Source organism: Filicampus tigris, chromosome 17 (assembly GCF_054856515.1).
Source record: "Filicampus tigris isolate MCC_2025a chromosome 17, RoL_Ftig_1.0, whole genome shotgun sequence".
NCBI lineage: Eukaryota > Metazoa > Chordata > Actinopteri > Syngnathiformes > Syngnathidae > Filicampus > Filicampus tigris.
Window position 1 is genome coordinate 9,644,650 of NC_141233.1, and position 18,279 is coordinate 9,662,928.

General features: G+C 39.6%; 3 protein-coding genes across 9 annotated transcripts in view; 1 reads left to right on the forward strand and 2 right to left on the reverse strand.

Annotated features, from left to right (window-relative positions):
• Positions 1-442: 442 nt before the first annotated feature.
• Positions 443-3,758, reverse strand: timd4 (T cell immunoglobulin and mucin domain containing 4). The gene is made up of 8 exons (XM_086012824.1): positions 3,645-3,758; positions 2,956-3,131; positions 2,460-2,622; positions 2,289-2,366; positions 1,371-1,453; positions 982-1,093; positions 853-886; positions 443-615 (listed from the first exon to the last, which is right to left on the reverse strand). The coding sequence occupies exons 1-8, from the start codon at positions 3,712-3,714 to the stop codon at positions 531-533; spliced, it is 801 nt and encodes a 266-aa protein (XP_085868950.1). The 5' UTR covers positions 3,715-3,758; the 3' UTR covers positions 443-530.
• A 1,235-nt stretch (positions 3,759-4,993) lies between these two features.
• pgap2 (post-GPI attachment to proteins 2) lies at positions 4,994-10,682 on the forward strand. Of its 4 annotated transcripts, XM_086012309.1 has the most exons (9): positions 4,994-5,312; positions 5,953-6,121; positions 6,827-7,076; positions 8,052-8,158; positions 8,253-8,361; positions 8,856-8,936; positions 9,865-9,925; positions 10,177-10,262; positions 10,357-10,682. In XM_086012309.1, the coding sequence occupies exons 2-7, from the start codon at positions 5,954-5,956 to the stop codon at positions 9,918-9,920; spliced, it is 771 nt and encodes a 256-aa protein (XP_085868435.1). In that variant the 5' UTR covers positions 4,994-5,312; position 5,953; the 3' UTR covers positions 9,921-9,925; positions 10,177-10,262; positions 10,357-10,682. The 4 variants fall into 4 exon arrangements, with proteins under 4 accessions (XP_085868435.1, XP_085868433.1, XP_085868437.1 ...); XM_086012307.1 differs by having other exon boundaries at positions 10,177-10,682; XM_086012311.1 differs by having other exon boundaries at positions 4,995-5,312; positions 8,856-9,925; positions 10,177-10,682.
• A 258-nt stretch (positions 10,683-10,940) lies between these two features.
• Positions 10,941-18,279, reverse strand: part of rhogb (ras homolog family member Gb) — a 32,363-nt gene continuing 25,024 nt past the window's right edge. For 3 of the 4 annotated variants that reach the window (XM_086012314.1, XM_086012313.1, XM_086012312.1), the window contains 4 exons: positions 15,011-15,072; positions 14,615-14,755; positions 13,574-13,744; positions 10,941-13,498 (listed from right to left, as the gene is read on the reverse strand). In XM_086012314.1, coding sequence (XP_085868440.1) covers positions 13,223-13,498; positions 13,574-13,744; positions 14,615-14,743 — 576 coding nt within the window. In that variant the 5' untranslated portion in view covers positions 14,744-14,755; positions 15,011-15,072 and the 3' untranslated portion in view covers positions 10,941-13,222. The remainder of the gene's footprint in view (positions 13,499-13,573; positions 13,745-14,614; positions 14,756-15,010; positions 15,073-18,279) is intronic. The other variant, XM_086012315.1, reaches the window with a different exon arrangement.

The window sequence follows — 18,279 nt, forward strand, 5'->3', positions numbered from 1 at the left end:
GAGTTTGTCAAAATATGCAAAAGAGCTAGGAAGTGAGGGAACGGGATGGTGCAGTTTATGTGCGCCCATATGCATAATGTGGCTTTTTGCAGTAACATTTTAAAAATGGTGGCTCTAGTTTTAACAAATGAATGCTTCAACACAATAACAGTCATTCTTGTTGGAACTCTTAACTTAAAGTATGTTCCCTGTAAAAGAAAATGAGTCCGGCAAATTTACAACAATACATGCACGTCATGGCGTAAGCTAAAGTTGTTTAGCAAGCTGCATCCTATAATTATTATCCTCTATAAACATTAATCTGTAGTTCTTTCAACTTTTTCAAACCTGAACTGATGTAGAATTTATAACAAGCAGGATTTGACCAAAAGTAGCTTTATTCACAGTTTAAGAACAAGAAAGCAAGTCATTTGAAGCTGTAAAAACAACAACTATTGTACTGTAATAAATCAGATAGTCAAAACAGTGGGCATCATGGAAAAAGTAGTTGCAATTCAAAATTCAGTCCAGTTGACATTACGTGATTGAGTTTAGTCAAGAGTGTATATGTTCTCCTGAACCGGTCTTCTCATCCTGATCTCATAGATGATGTGAGGAGGTTCCTCACTTGAAAAACTGGAAGAGAGAATTCTACCATCAAAAACTTCTTCCCATCAATCCTCCTAATATCTAAGTCGGGGCTATTCAAACTACTCCACCAACCATCGGTGGCCCCTGTTTTTTTTTTTGTCTGTATTTTTGACTAAAATTAACAATAACAATGTCAAAGTGGACCTTGCAACCTCCCATTTCAGAAGAAAAATTCAGAACACCCCAAAGAATCGAGTGAGTTTAAAAAAACTGTGTGCTCACCAGCCCCTCCTTAAGTCTGGTCTGTATAACCCACCTGCATGAGAAAAGACAAAGACAACACTCCAGTTTACATTCTTCATTCAGGTATCACGCTGACGATAACGGCGATGATGATGAACAAAAACGTACGCTTGAAGGCCAGAGAGAGGAAAATGGCAGTGAACGTTATCAGCACGGTGAGGGACAGCGACAGAACAGGAACGTTGACGTGAAGGGAGAGTGTTGCGGCAGGGTTCACCACCTGAAAGATATTCTCCCTTCTCAAATATGTTTACTTAACCTAACCTATCTGCTTCATTTCCAAAATCAATTTTAGTGCAAATGACAACTCATACTGTAAATCAAGGGCAGGTGAGTCTATATATATAATTCTATGTTTTGCTTTGAATGTTTTAAAGCACTTTGAGTTGCATTTTTATGTATGAAAAGTGCTATATAAATAAAATGTGATTGATTGATATAGTATGTATGGGTTTTTAAAATAGAATATTTCAGGCGAGTACAGTAATGTCACTCACGGTGATGGTGGTGGAGTGCAGCATTGTTGAGTTCCTCTTGACAAGGTCCAGCTGAGGCGACAGAGGCAGTGTTTTTCTGTCAACTGTCAAAACACAGAGTGGGAAGTGATGAGTGTGATTAAAGAGATTCAAACACTATGTATCGACGAAACATTACAATACAAACATACCACTGCCGCTAAATTAGACATTTTTGAAAACAATTGTTGTACACAAATGAAATTTTCTCATATGTTCTCATGTGTTTCTCATATGTTCTCATGTGTTTTTCCTCAAATATGACCGTAGATGATGAGTGTTGATGGATACAAATATGTGAAATACATGAAATTGTCTAGCCATGGCAGATTCACAGCTAAATTGAGATTTTAAATTTTAACAACTTAAAACACAGGTGTCAAACCCAAGCTCCGGGCGCCAGTTCTGACATAATTTGATATATCCTGTGAAAGCAAATCATGCATATCAACTTCCATAATGCTTGCCGAAATCAGTACCAAAATTCCAAATTTTCATATGTAATAAATAACATTGAGGAATTGCAAGCATTTTTTGGGTACCAAACCCCCTTATTACAGTAACTTAAACAATAGTTGAACAAACCATTAGTCTTGATTTCTGATTTCAAAATTAGTTATCCATCAATTTGTTTTGCACTGTGTATTTAATATGAGGAAATTAACTATTTTTCTTTCAAATATGTACTTTTGACTTTGCTACTGCTTTAGTGTAGGCTAATGATATATTACTATGTCACATACTGTATGTGACTTACATTTTCGTAATCCGATGAGCCCCTGAAGCTAAGCCCTGACTAATTTCATCGACCGGTCATATGTATTACGTCAAAATCCAAACTGGTGTCCCCCAAGGTTTTGTACTATGCCCATTATTGTGTCACAAGATCTGTTGTCTCACCTCCGGAAGTTGACGCCTCTGTGACTTGTGTTGTCGTGGTTGTTGTTGACAATGTGGTGGTAGGAATGTTGATCGAAGCTGACAGAGAAAAAAAAAGGCAGCCCTGCAAATAAACCTCTAATTGAACGAGTTAAGAGACACATTTGTTTTCCTTTACCCAAAACAACGCACCTTTGACCACCCGCAGGTTCATGATCACCTTCTTGTCATTGAACAGGCCGTCGATGTCCACCCTGCAGCAGTATGGCCCGCTGTCGCTCCGCCTCACGTCTACGATGTCCAGGTCCATTTGTCCTTCCAGGACGTCTCCCTTGAGCCGGTAGCGGTCCTCCGCCTGCAGCAGGGTCACAGTTGGTGTGACTTTTGTTGGATTTTTTTGCATGATCTTTTTACAAACTGATGATGAACCATTGACAGAACGAAAATAACAACCAATGCCATATCTTTCTAATTCTTCACCGGCGGTCGTATCAGTGGTATAACGAGGTGGGACAGCGCCTGTGTAAAATATAACGTTCTGAACCATGCTGTGTTGAAATCAGCTGTTGCAGTGCAACAAGAATTTTACACAGCTTAGCCAATCTGACTGTGGGATGCTGTTGCAGCAATATCCACCCTTCACGGGGCAAAGTGTCTTATTGCAGCAGACCTTCTGTCAAGCCTTCACCTTGGAGATAACACCGTTCTCATCGGTCTGGATCAGGAGGTTGCTGCACCAGAGGGTCCCGCAGCCACGGCCCCAGCACACCCGACTCAGGCCGAAACGCTCCACCGAGTATTGACAGGACAGGGAGGCCACGCCACCTTCGGTCACTTTAAAACAGGATACGGGTACAACGGCACCTGCAGTAAGATGCAAAAAATATTTACATGACTTACAATATTGGATATTGATAAACCTTTTCAAATTCGCTTGTCCTCCCCCTTTTAGAGTTGCAGTGGAGCTGGAGTATATCTCAGCTGACTTTGGGCAAGAGACGGAGTACACCCCGGACTGGTTGCCAGCACACTCACATTCACAGTTAAGGACAATTTACAGTCTTCAATGACACTAACATGCTTGCTTTTGGAATGTGGAAGGAAGCTGGTGAAGTACACCAAGAAAAAAACATATAAACTACAGACAGCAAGAACAGAGATTCAAACCAAGTACCACATAACTGTGAGGCAGATGCGCAAATCACTACCTCACCGTGCTACCACGTGCAATACATTAAAAAAAAAAAAAAAAAGTTCTACCCCAGCAAGTCAACATCCTGATGTGAAAAAGAAAGAGCATCTAAACGTTTTCTCTTTACATGCGTTTGTTGATGTCGACAATGATGTATGTCGTGATGTCATCAGTCAGCGTCTCACCTGACAGGATGAGGACCACAGCGGCGAAGGTCTGAGGCATAAGACGGTGGTAAGGTGACATGGAGGCCATTGTGTGTGCGTGCGTGTGCTCATTGCAAGACCACTCACACTGATGCACACTGACCCAATGACGGAGCTCTGAGCGTGTGTCTGTGAGTGCGTGTGTGTGCGTGTGTGTGTGTGGGCGGCTGGGTGGTTGGGTGTTACAGACAATAAGACTTCATTGATTCATACTGAATGTTAGCTGTGTGTTTTGCGTCCTCACAGCTTTATGGTAATTATCGGAGCTGGGCACTTTACTCTTTTTTGCCAGTCCATCCTCCGTCCACCTGGGTACCCTTTCGCCCTAGTCCCTCCGTCCTTAGTCATACAAATTATGGTACTCCAACCCCGTCCGTCCTCGTCCTTTTAAAGCGATTCCATCCTTACGCTTCAATTTTATGAAGGAAAATACATAAAATAGTGGTTGAAAAACAAAAAAAAAAGCTAAACCAGGATGAACTGATTGATTCTCATTGTTTTTAACACAGTGGCATCTTGAGGTATGTTTAATTTGCTCCATAACCACAGTCATGACTCAAAAACACTGATGTCTGAAATTGCCCCATTAAAATGACATGACATATGACACTTGTACCACTTTCTTTCCGGGCTTTTACATTTGTTTTATTGTACAAAAATAAAGTGGAGTGACAACAAGTGACTGAAAATTCAATTGTATTTTCTTATCATTGTTTCCCTCCAGTCAGATTCACCATTTAAAATTTTCAAATTAAGTGATGGAACTAAATCAGGCATACAAAAGGACTTTGTGTTTCTCTCTCACACGCGCACACGCACACACACACTATGAATGGCCAACTGTGGCAACGTCACAGATGTACAAACTACTCCATTATTCGTGTCAAATATCCCCCTTTCACTTCACGTCTTTTCTTTCGGTTATGACACTGAGAGGCATTTTAATGTGACAAAAACAAAGGCCACTCCAGATGATTTTATGGAATGCAAGATTTTAGAAAAGTGGCCATGGAGCAACTGAAACAAAGCCCTAATTGGTTCAAAATCTGAATTAGAAAGAAATTAAAACTGGGACTAGAGCCTATATCACAAATGTGGTTTCTAAGTTTTAGGTCTCTCTAGTGCACTGCAATTTTGATACTATTTGAGGATCATACAGCAGACCTACAATAAATCACTTCTAGAAAGGACTACAGGCTACAAGACATGTGTTGCATCCTCCAGTTTTGAAGGATATCACTGTAAAGATTTTTTTAATCCTAAAATGTGTTTATTGTGAAAGGAGTTCAACACTTCCGTCAATTTGTCATCTCTCTTTTATTTTTAAAACCACAGAGTCGAACCGAAGTGGTTCTTACCGGAGATGGACACTGGTTGGAATCGTAACTTTGACCATCCGGTAGCAGAATAGTGTTTAAATGCTTCATTGATAGTTAACTAGCCACGACAGTTGATGTGACGTCCAAATATGTTGTTAATGCTTTTTTTAACTGGTGGTTACGACTAAATTTAGTATATTCAATAAATCGCTCTTCTTCGAAGCTACGTTAGCCGCGTAGCTAAGCAGAGCTAACTGGACTATTGTTTTCGGTCGGGGGCAAAATACGATGGAATGATTTGAGAAAGCATGTCGGGAGAGCAGTAAACGTGCGTATTTGACATTTATTATTATTATTATTATTATTATTGTTATTAGACTCAGTATGCGTTGCGACGTCTAGTAACGTCACGGGAAAATAGGTTATGTTACATGATGACCAATTACTGTACCTCATTGCACCGATGACCGGATTACACGTGTAAAAAACGACAGAGATTAACACTGACGTAATGTAACTATTTGTTCTTCTGTCGTTGATGAATTCGGTTAACGCGCTTTTCCTGCAGAAAAATCATTTAACACACGTGTAAACATCAAGTTTGTTAGAAATACAAATACGATGTATTCTGGAGTTATGAGAGGGACTTCGTAGTACAAAGCTATAAAAAGAAAACATAGTCACATGTTTTTCACTATTTAACACGCGATCACGATATCTATAACATTTCTGTGACATGCTATCGTCAAAATACCCCAAGGATCAAGAATGAAAGTGCACTTTACACACCCTATTTCTTGGATGATTACTGCTGGGCCAATGTCAAATCTGTCTTTTGTTACTATGAGCGGGGCCTGAACCCTGACTACTATTTATATGCAAGCTATTAAAAATGTTTTTAATTTTAATTTTACATAACATGTCCCCGTAAACTGCTGACCTGCTTTCTGTTTTCTGCCATTACCCAGGATGCTCCACTTGCCTTACAGCAGCCTGGACCGGGATCGGCCCCTCATCCAGCTTTCCTTCAGTACCGTCGTCACAGGGATGCTTCTTCTCCCTGTGACCGGCCTTATTGTGTCCCTCTTCATTTCTATCGTATACCACTTTGAAGATGCCAACTACACGCACTGTCACGTAAGTCATGACCAGAGTGGCGAAAGTACTCATATCTTTACATAAATAGAATTACAAAAAACAAAACAAAAACGTAAGTGTTGCTTCCAATCCTTAAAAAAAATGATTTTAAAGATTTTTGAAAATCCAGACTCCGAAATGTATGTACCTGTAATCCTTTTTTTGGGGTGTGTGTGTATTGTGAGGTTAGTAAGAATTAGCATTAGAACTTTCTATTCTTCTACACTTATTATTGTATAGTGTGTATCTCCATGCGTGCACTGCACCACACTTGTTAGAAATACAAATACGATGTATTCTGGAGTTATGAGAGGGACTTCGTCGTACAAAGCTATAATAAGAAAACACGTGCACTGCACCACACTGCCCCTACGAGTCCAAGGCATCCACAGCAGGTATTTGTTTTCAGGTTTTGGGGCTTTGTTGCTATTATTTTAACACTGTATATCATTTTACTCGTTACTAATTTATTTTCAGGTTTTTTTTCTGTCAAGTTATATTGAAAGTTCAGTGTTGGTAGTTGAATTAATACTTCATTTTGAAATCAATGGAAAATTGTGTTTATTATTTGTGATTTCAATATCAATCAAAATAATCGTGATTATTTTTCCATAATCGCCCAGCCCTGCTTCCCACCACTGGTCCTGTTGCGATGTTGTTTTATTGAACTGTAAGCAGTTGATTAGTGTGTGTGTCCTTCACCAGGTATCCAACTACCTCCCGTCAATTAGTGCCGCCATCAGCCGCGTGCCGGAGCTCTACATCTGGCGCTTCTGCATCGGGCTGCACTCGGCGCCACGGTTCCTGCTGGCCACCACCTATTTCAACTTCTACCGCGGTCGCTTCGCCGCCAAGCTTCCGGAACTGTACCTGAGCTGGCTCGCGTTTGCGTGCAACCTGGCTGAAAACTGCGCCCTGCTGCTGCTCACTTACGTGGCGTCCACGGAGATATACAGTGAGTAAAAGGCCTTTTCACATTGCGCTTACTCGGTGATGCTTTTCCCGCTGGTTTAGACGAGAAGTAGAAGCGAGAAGAAAAGAAAATCCTGCCCGTGCTCATTTTAAGGAGAAGGAGGACGTTGTCATGACACCGCTCTCGAATAGAACATTTTTTTAATTGAAGGCGCCCTGTGACATTAGCATATACACAGTGAATGGGTTAAGTGCCGTGTGAAAATCGATTAACAAGATGATTTTTTTAATCCGTTTTTTTTTTTTTTTTTTCTTGTTTTGTGATTTCCGTTGTTCAAGGTGCACCCCTGCTGATATGCACTTCTTCCACTAACTTTGCTTTGAACAGAGAGGATCTAGTTTACAAAACTACAGTCAGTGTTTTAGCTTATTTAGTGACTTTTACGACCACTCTAACTACTGTTTTTCCAAACGCAAATAGCAATTTAAATTCCCGATAAGACAGCATGAAGCAAGTAGGCATGTTCCAATATTAGATTCTGACAATATCACGGTATTGAAATTGCAGCTGTAAGATGACCCTTTTTGAAAAAAACAACATTTTTGTTCATTCTTCACTGAGCAAGATCGATTTTGTTTTCAAACAAAATATAGAATATTCGGTAACTTAAGGTTAAGTGAAATACTGTACATAAAATACATATATACATTTTAACATTGTAATTCTATTTTAATTCTTCTTAGTAAGTCACAGTGTCCAATCACTGGTGCGCAATTTTTAGAACAGATCCATAAGCTACTCATGTTGTCCTTGGGGCTAACTGTTACCCACTGGCACTATGTTTTTTTTAATTTTTTTTTTAAATAGGACAATGCATATTAACCGACATAGGAAAAAAAGGCATCCGTGTAACTCCGCTTGAGTTATTAGCATCCATACTTACTTTTGACATTGATTTACCAAAACAGTCATATGTGAAGTGTATAAAATATGGATATCTCCTTTTTCTCTCGGCAGCTGTTCACAAAGGCGGCTTCCTCACGTTCCTTGTGAGCTCACAACTGTACATGCTGATTTCATGCAGGCTGTGGTATGTGATCAAGAGTCACTATGTCAACAAAGAGGTAAATTCAACTTAAGTCTGTGCGTTTTGATTTTCTCATTCAATGCGGTTCCTTTAATAAGGGGAAGTAACGATCGAACGCGTTTCCGTGTCAGGAGCTGATTTCGTACAGGTGGAAGGTGCGCCTGCTTCTCTTCAACCTGAGCTGCTGTGTGGCTGCCGCCTACTTCTTCAGACGCCATAACAAGCACTGCGAAGCTGGAGGTGAGCTTTCATGACTTGACTGCTTTTAAAGGCTCGGTTCGAGCTTTGTGGAGTGCAAGATAAAAAAAAAAAATTTAAAAAAAGGTCACAAACTATTGTGTAATAAAGAAAAGTAAACTACTGTACAATTGACTCTTCAATCGTCTTTGGTCTGGACAGCCTTACAGTAGTAATACTGAAATGAATACATTTCAAATATACCCAGAAAGCTCATGCATGAAATTAGTTGTCAAAGACAAAAACTCAAGGATGTTTTTGCTGTAATTATAGTCAGCTATTCATTAACTATAATAATCTTGACTGTCATACAAGTAAAAAGAGATATTAACCACTGTTGTATACAAGAAAATAGATCTAAAATAGCAATGTCCCAATCCCAAATCTGATTTCACCCGATACCATTAGATGGAATTTGGGAAAGTCTACATGTCAGTCTATAAATGTCCATTTTCAAAGTGTCCACTTATTGATGCTGTGTCCTCTGCTGTCCTCAGTCTACACGTTGTTTGCTCTATTCGAGTACCTGGTGGTCTTCTCCAACATGGCCTTCCACACCACGTCGATCTTGGACTTTGGTAAAGAATCCGTGATGGTGACCGTACCGTCTGAAGACAAACGATACTGAAAACAACATACTTTACACTTTATACAACTGCACACCAAACTTGGGACATGACAACGTCCAAATCTTCGGTCAATTTACTCCAGCTAAAGCAGGATACACGCATACTGACAGTCCTAATTTTGAGCATTTTCCCTCCTTTACAGTCAACGATAGCAAAGCTCCATTAGCGGATGTTTCCGAATGATTGACCTGAGCGATGTGTGGGCGTCTTAAAAGAGATATTTCGATCCAATCTGCTTGGAAAACTGTAAGGGCTGACCATTAGCAAAGCAGCCCTATTTTAAACTTATCTTAGCCTACCCAATGGCTTCTTCTTCAAACTAAATTCTCCCCGGCGACTTATTTAGTTTATGATTCAGGCTCAAATGCTACGGTAGGGAAATTGAGCGCACCCTTCCTGCATGAATCTCTTACCTCTGATTGGTGGCTGGGTGTCCCCAATCGAGTAGCTAGCTGTAGTTAATTAAAAAGCGAAGAGTTGTTGCCCAGTGAATCTGATATGATGAAATGTCACTGTGAAGTATTTTAGGCCGACAAAGGGTGTGATTTTTTTGGGGGGGGGGAGGACATTAATTTTCGTATTTAGAAACTGCCAGTATTTAATCAGCTAAGGTCGTTTTCATTGCCGCAACAACATGAGCTAAATCTGGCGGTAACGTTCACCAACCTGTTTATTATGCTTCTGTAGTTTATGACAGGAGACTGCTTGCAAATGACTACTTTTACATAGATATGTTTTTTGTTGTTGTTTTTTTTTCACCCAGGTGTTTGCGAGAGAATGTAATTCTAGCACGGCTCATTACACGATAATAACTTTGCCTTTCTTTCTTTGTTGTGGAGATGTTATACTGTATGACTTTGTATTTTTTGACTGGCAGCACAAAGAGAGGAAGATGAGGATAGAGAGAGAGGAAAAAGAGAGAAAGCAAGATGAAGCAGGTGAGAACATGATCAGGTGGTTAAAGGAGAGCATAATAATAAGCATCTTTTAGACCACATTCATTGAATTTTTCAATACCGATGTACTCGGCCTTTAAAATCTGCTGTGGCCCACATGGACATCTTATAGTGTAAGACTACATTTCATGTATTCACCTCAGAGATTGGGCCACTGAGGTTGTTTGCTTTAAGCATTGTTTTGAAGGTTTTGAACCACTTCCTCACAAAACATTTGAATGTATGTTAAAAAGGGAGATAGTTGCATGGAGAGAGTGCGAGGGCAAGAACAGGATGGAGAGACGAGGGACACGCAGGGTGCAAGATCTGGAAGGAGCAGGTGAGAAAAGGGCATTGCTTGTTCGAAGGGACAAACTATGTCGAAAAAGCACATTATGTCTACAGTACATTTCATGCATGTTTGTGTTGCTAAGGAAGAAGAGATGAGCAGGGAGAGTTTGGAAGGTGAAGGGTAGCAGCAGACCAGAGTGCTCTACAAAGTTTTTGAGCTTTTCTTTTTTTTTTTTTTTTTTTTTTTTTTGCATTGTAACTTTTATGAAAATGTATGTTGATATAATATTCGGATATCAGTAAAAACAATATTTGTTTTGAAGTTTGCATTTAACTTGTGTACACATTTTTAGCATTTGTTTTCCATATTTACCATATATAGTTTACATTGAAAATCAATGTGTTCTATTAACTATGTACATCTAAAAAAGAATAAAATACAACATGGTTGTTTTTTTAGTGAAAATTATCCAAAGGAATGTTCTTTCATCATCATCATCATCATCATCATCATCATTATCATCATTCTTTTATCCAAACAGTCTTTCTTTTTCTGTTCCTTGTGTGACTTTAGTGTTTCAAAACAGTAATATTTAGCTAACACTGCCATCTCTTGGCCCAGACATGCAACAGCACAGTGAATAAAGGTCACAGAGCCTTGGCCCGACGAAAGAAAATTATGTGTACTAGTACATTTACGACAGTGTCTATTACTCAAATGAAAAGGTTGCGTTATGAGCAGTTTATTTCTTCTTTAAAAGAGCTAGAGACTTGCAAAGAATGTGTTCAATACTTTTTCCTCTCAGATGAAATAGTAATTGAGGTTAAAATGTTAAGGTGTGTGCTTTTCTGACAATATGTTAAGATTGCCGTTAAAAGTCTATAATGTATTGGATAGATAAATACTGTGGTTATATTTATTAGCAGTAATTATCTATTTAGATCTCAACCATAACATTTTAGAATCTCCACCAGGTTACCCTAAATTGCAGTAGTTTGTAGGAAATCACAAACCCCGAGATTCAACCTGTGATAACATAGTAATTTAAAATTAAATATTCATTTTCCAAGGTCACAACAGGTGGATGAAGGAGTCTCATGCAGCACTAGACTACCAGGTTGCAGGATGACGTCCTACTGACTCAGAATATTTTTATAAACATCAAAAAGAACCTCCAGTGAGGGAATTAGGAAGTTGCTCAACTCATGTGACCGATCAGATCAGGTATGCGGGAGCTTTTTCCTGTCAGGCACTCTTTGTTTTTATAAACTCCTCTGAGGGCGGTTCTAATAGTATAAATAAAATACAGATTGTGGATTATGTCTTCTTACACTTTACGGTGGTTGTCTTGTGGTGTCTGTATCCAGTTTTGTGTTGGTAAACCATAATACATTATCCATTTTGTCGAGCAGAATCCATTTTTAGGTGTTGATTTAATATCATAACCTTAAAGAGACTTTGTGGCCACCATCTTTGATGATCAAATAAACGTTTTTTGGTCTTTTGATAACAGTTTCATTAGTTTTAAAACTGCATGGCAAGGTCTTAGGTTCCCCTGACAACTTGACGACAGCTTGAGAGAAAGAGAAGAAAGTCTGCAGTCAGGAAGAGGAAGCGGTTTCCCGCCTCCGAGGAGTCGCCGCCGCGAAGGAAAAAGGCGACATCCGGAAACGTAGGACAATTCACGCCATCTCCAGTCCACTCTTCCTCCCCAAGGGCCTCAGCAGGAAATCTTCTTGTTGTTTGTGATTTTTTTTTTCACAATCCAAGATATTCATAGAAAATGTGGCAGTTGGCTCATACTGAGAGGCGTCTGGGGTCAATTTTAAGCATTTATATCTATATCGTATATCATTTATATTATCTGTCATCCATTGTCTTCATTACGGTCTCATATGAGTTGAAGACTATTCCAGCCAATGGCTGACAATATGGCTGAGAGGTGGAGAACACTCAGGACTAGTCGCTAGCCAACGGCAGAAAGTGACAACTATTCACACTCACAATCACACAAATGAAAACTTTAGTCTCCACTTAAAAAGCTGACTTTTGGCTAGAGAAGTATCTTGGACTGGTCGCCAGGCAATCATAGGGACAAACCACACTTACAATCACACCTATGGACAATTTCTTCAATGAACCTATCAATCATGTTTTGGGGAATGAGGGAGGACTCTGCAGAGAATATACAAACTCCACACAGCAAGGATGGAGCTGTGATTGGACCCCAAATCTCAGAACTGTGAGGCAGACGTGCTTACCCGCTCGTTCAATGTGCTACCGTTGTATTTCCACTATACAGTCAAAGCCCGGGTTCAGTCCCGCTATTTTGTGGCTTTTTTTTTTCTTGTCCAATTACTGTATAACTAAATGTGGGATGCAATTCCACTCTTGGCCACTAAACTTTTGTTTTTAATATTAAATTTAAAAGAGCAAGAGGAGAAAACAGAAAGTTTTCAAAAATTGTCTCAAAATCCTCTATCATCCTGCATTATGCATACACAAAGCAACAACTGTAGGTTGATTTTACATGTACATCTTTGGGCATGATTTTGATGTACATTGTGAGAAGTTTATTTGGGGAAAAATAGATTTGTTTCTGTTGTCACACTGCCACACTGTACCTTTTTTGTCTTATTCATTGGTCTTCTTGCTCACTCTGAATATATTAAATGTTTTTAAATGTGTTTACATTATTTTAAAATTTGTAGAAAATAAGTGCCTGAAATGCTATAAAACATGTCATGGGAGAATTTAAATAGGGTACTTCTATAACCCCCTTCTATATATATATTTTTTTTTTCATCCTCCTTTGGAACACCCATCAGGAACATATATATAAAGAAAACCAGCCTCTTTTAGCAGTTGTGATTCCATCATTGAAGGTGAGTAAGATTCCCTAAGATCCCATAAAAAAAACAACAACTCCAAATTACAATTCAAAAGATAAAAATGAAGTCTCTCAAGCACAAACGGGCCCTGTTTTTTTCAAGTCGGTGTTTTTGTTCTTAGAGCAGCACACAAGGCTTCTTGCCGACGACGGGCTCCGGGTTGAGGAAGGCTCTGACGGCCTCCGTGAACACGTCCTTGATGCCGTCCTGGTTGAGGGCAGAACACTCCAGGTAGCGCACGGCTTGGATCTGGCGGGCCAGCGCGGCGCCCTGGTGATGAGTGACGGGCGCCTGGTTCTGCTCCTTCAGCTTTCTCTGGGTGTCTGCGTCGTTTCGGAGGTCGCTTTTGGTGCCCACCAGGAGGATGGGGACGCCGGGGCAGTGGTGTGACACCTGAGGGGCGAGAACAGTGTAAGAAAATTGCAACACCCACCACGAGCTGTCAATCAAAGACTCCAGTCTCCTCACCTCGGGGTGCCACTTGTGCTTGACGTTCTCGTAGGAGGCCGGGCTTGAGATGGAGAAGCAGATGATGAAAACGTTGGTCTGCGGGTAGGACAGCGTCCTCAGGCGGTCGTACTCCTCCTGGCCCGCCGTGTCCCACAGGTTTAGGCTGATGATCCTGCTGTCCACTGTCACCTGAATGCACCATGAGCGCAAAATAAGTACAGCGGTGCTGTGAAACACAAATTTGATTCGTTCCAACAAAAAATGTGCTTGTGTTTTGTAATGAAAAACAACATTTTAATAATGTATATTATGAAAACGGATTAATAACATTTAAACAGACTGTAAAGAATGAAACAGTGCTTGATGATTTAATGCATTGTGCTGATCCTGGTGTGCTCTTCTTGGCCACGGAAGGCAGTGTTATACAGTCTTGCAGGCACAAAGACAGAATATTAATTCTACTACCCTGTTACAGTAGATGATGTAGTATTTGTCTTTTTTTTCCCGACGAGGATAAAGTATATATGACTGAGAGTATTGTTGCATTACCTGTCTACTTGTGTTGCCCCAATGTGTGTGTTGAAATGCTTAAAGTGTCGTAAAACTATAACTATCAATACTAACTGTTAGCATGTCAGTTGTGTTTTGCATTACATTTCCATTAGCATTAAGCTAGCGGGCCATACGTAAGGCGATGTTGTTGTATGGTTGTTTTAAATACACAGCGTGTAATTCTTTTTGTTTTATGTTTAGTTTAACAGTTAACTTGAACTGGTAGTGGCATTAAACAGCATGAAGCCTTTTTATGTATGAATTGTTAAGTATTTGCCAAACTGCTTATTGGGAAGTGAGTTGAACTGAGTCCTCTGCCACCATATAGTACAGCACTCAAAATTAAAGCAAAAACTCGGCCGAATGACCGCTCGACTCTCGAAAAACCCGTACGTAGGGTTACTTGTATCTTAAGGCACAACTGTACATACTCTTGGTGAGCCATATTTAGAGTAATTATCTATTTCCTATTCAGTATTTTCTGCCAAGACTGTGAGAGTTAAGCACCTGGCTGCTGTAGTTGTCAAACACTGTGGGAATGTACTCTTTTGGAAAGGCTCCAGTGGTGTAGGAGATAAGGAGGCAAGTCTTCCCCACGGCGCCGTCACCCACCACCACACACTTGATTGTCTGCATGATCACACCAACCTGCAAAACACCCATATACATACCAGATTCCTGCTCAGACAGGTGTGCCACCTGGCATCACTTCCTCTACTTTCTTCTCTCTATAGGCCGCATTAGTGTATGGACATTTTTATGGACATTTTAAAATCAAGTGAGTGTAGGGACTAAGCCCTACCATGAAAAGTAAAGAAACACAAGTAATTGACACCCCCCCCCAAATATTGTTTGTTTATAATTGCCTATATTAACAGTTTAAACTGTTAAAACTATGTTTACCTTTCAACCTGATTGGATTCAATTAATTGTTCAGAGACTCGTTATGTCCCATCGTCTGGCTCCTGAGAAGAGAAAGGAGGAGAGTTTGTGTCAGTAAGCCACTGTATTTGTACTACATCTTTAAATGGTAATTTCCCTAGCATTTGGCTAAAAGTTCAAATTCAAAGCCGGCGTGGCGTAGGAAATACTATTAAGATCCTTGCTGTTAGTTATGCGCATAGTTGCCGTGCAGAAAAAGTGATCGTATTATTCCAGTGGACGTGGCGCCAAAGAATGAAATACAAACTGCGAGAATGCAGCTCAGCCCAGACTCCTGGGATGTGACCCCACCCTCATCTCACTGTGGGTGGAGGTCTGCTGAGCTCACTCCTTTCTCTCCGCTTGCACTTTGATTTTAATATCAACATTTTCTTCATTATTTGACAAGAATTTTCATCATACTTGATCACATCTTACCAAATCCCACTAACTTAACCACCACATATAACTCAGCCTCCTCAGCCGGTTGAGAGGGAAGATACTGGAAGCTCCCAGTGGCCTCCACCCAGCTGGAGTAGCTTCATCCATGTGGCTGCCAGGATGTCCTCCCACCCACTCTTTAAGTCATACTCTTACTCACCCCAAAAATGTTGGAATGCGCCAGTTATTTAATAAATGTGGAGTAGACTAGATCAGGGAATCATGTGAACTAAGGAAAAATGGAAAAACGTGGCCCCAAAAGCTACTACGATTATTATTTGAGAGACGACTTACCACTATAGCTACTACTGCGACGTTGTGTCTTGCTGAAAGTAGTCTGTTTTGAGGGTGCGGTTCTGCCTCATGCAAATGTGCCACTGCTCACCCTGCCCCATCTACTGTGGGGCCAACTATGTTTTTTTTTTTAAGAGAGGCAGGGGTACACCTCGGACTGGTCGCAAGCCAATCACAGGGCACACTCAGACAAGCAAGCATTCACATCCATGTACAATTTGCTGTCAAGACATGCAGATAATGGTGAAAGAAATGTGTTGAAATGTTGTAATGTTGAAACTTAAACGTTAAACAAAAAAAAAGGAAGCTTTTCTTAAGCAAAAAGTTCTTGCGGTCTCGTGTTGAAATAAAGACGACACATTTCAAATGACTGAAATGCCCCTGATAGGAAAAAGGTTTCTATTACTATTACAGTAAAACATGCTAATGTTATTTTCTAACCCAACGAGTCCTGTACGTCATAGTAGATGATTATAAAAGCAGCAAGCTCAAGCTGTAAACTGGCCTGACAGAAGAAATGATTGAGCCGAAGCGGAAGTATTGTGAGCAGGGAAAAAAGAGGAAGGAGAATGAATATCAGTCAAGTGCAGCAGCTATAAGTGACTGATGAACAAGTTCATTGTGTAAAAATGCAACTGCAAAGTCATGTTAAACGATGATAGTGATGTATTGAAAGGTTGACAATTGAGCTTTCAGCTTTGGCAATTTTAAATTATAAAGACACTGATATGAATCAACAAACATTTAGTATAAATAACATTTGGCAATTGATATTTCTTGAAAGATTTTTGGGATCATTGCAAGTGAAGTTCTTCAAGGTGTTATTGGCTCTACGTGAGCATTATCAGGAAGTAACAAGAAAGGCTACACTTCCTTCTGGTCAGCTGAGCTCTCTATTTTTACTTAATCTCGCTGGTTTTGTGTCTGCTGACCTGTTGAGGAACTGCCTCATCCCACTTGACGGGAAAATTCTAATATTAGTGCAACGTTGTCATTTTCACAGCTATGTCATCTAATTTTGGGGGGGTCTTGCAAATAAGCAGAAATTCCAAAGTTGATGGGTGAGAAATTCCCACTTGATAAAATGGCCACTGACATTTGGTGACAATTGTGTATTGTGGTGTATTTTTTAAAGAAAAGATGAGCAAAAGATGGTTATGAGACAACAAGAATGTACAGTATGTCTTTTTGACAAATACCCACTGTAAATGGCAAGAACACCACTACCTTATGCTAATTATGTATATTAACTAGCTTTTTGCTGGCATGAATAAGCAAAAACAGCTAGATAAATACAGGCAGACAAGAACAATACCTTGCTACAAATAGATCAGCTAAGTAACTAGCTAAGATAGAGATATCGTAAGAAAACTAACTTGCAAAAATAGATCATGGAAGCAGTTAAATAAATAATCTGTAAGAAAACCATCTTACTAAAGTAGATGAGCAAAGCGGCTAGCCAAGATCAATGCTACAGCATAAGAAAACTAGCATCCTAAAATAGGTAAAACAAGTAATCAAGACAGATTGGTATTATGCGTGAACTAGTTTACTCAAATCAATAAGATAAGTAGCTTGCGAAGACTGATCAATAGACAGTAAGTAAACTAGCTAGCTAAACTTGTCGATAAGTTAAGAATACAACTCTGATACATCTATGTACTGTAATTGAAAAACTAACTGACTAAAGTTGATAATTACCTACAGCCAAGACAGATCAATAAAGTGAGTGAACTAGTTTGTTAAATAGATGATTGATGATAATGACAATGACAATGATAACCAGATTAGATAGATAGCCTAACTAGCAAACTTGGAAAACTTGCTTGCTGTAATAGGTAAGTCAGTCAGTATAGTTAAGATAGATAGGCTATATTTTATGAATGACAAAGTATAAAGCATGTCAATTTTGTGTTTGCTTTTATGTTGATGTGGTAAGTTATGCAGTATACACCACTATATCCTTATTCAACAAGTTTTTCAACTGATTTCACATTCCAACTGAAGTCCGTGCGAGTGTGCCAAGATGTCAAAGTTTACAGTATGTCATCTCACTAACAATTGTGCCTTTCATAGACCCTCTGACAATAGAGGAACTAATGTGTGCGAGTGTGTGCATGTGTGTTGAAAGTGAAGCAGGAAGGGTTTGTCCACTGCTTCTCTTCATCCAACACCAGTAGCAGCAACATCCAGAATGAAATATCACCAAGTATTTGTTGACCAATAATTGGAAAGAAAATACAGTGGCCAAGTATCACATTACCAAATTCAGACTACCATCAAAACATATCATGGAATAAAATAATACTAATCAATCTAAAATATCAAACTAAAAGAAATTAAAGTGCAATATTGATCATCAGTATTAATGCAGTACTTCATTCTCAATGTGTTCCAATGAGACAATTTAGTATTTTTGTTACAGCACAGTTGAATCACTTTGTACTTTGACATTTTTACCGTTTTATTGTATCATTCATTTATCTAATGTGGTTAAATCGCCAGGGCAAACGATG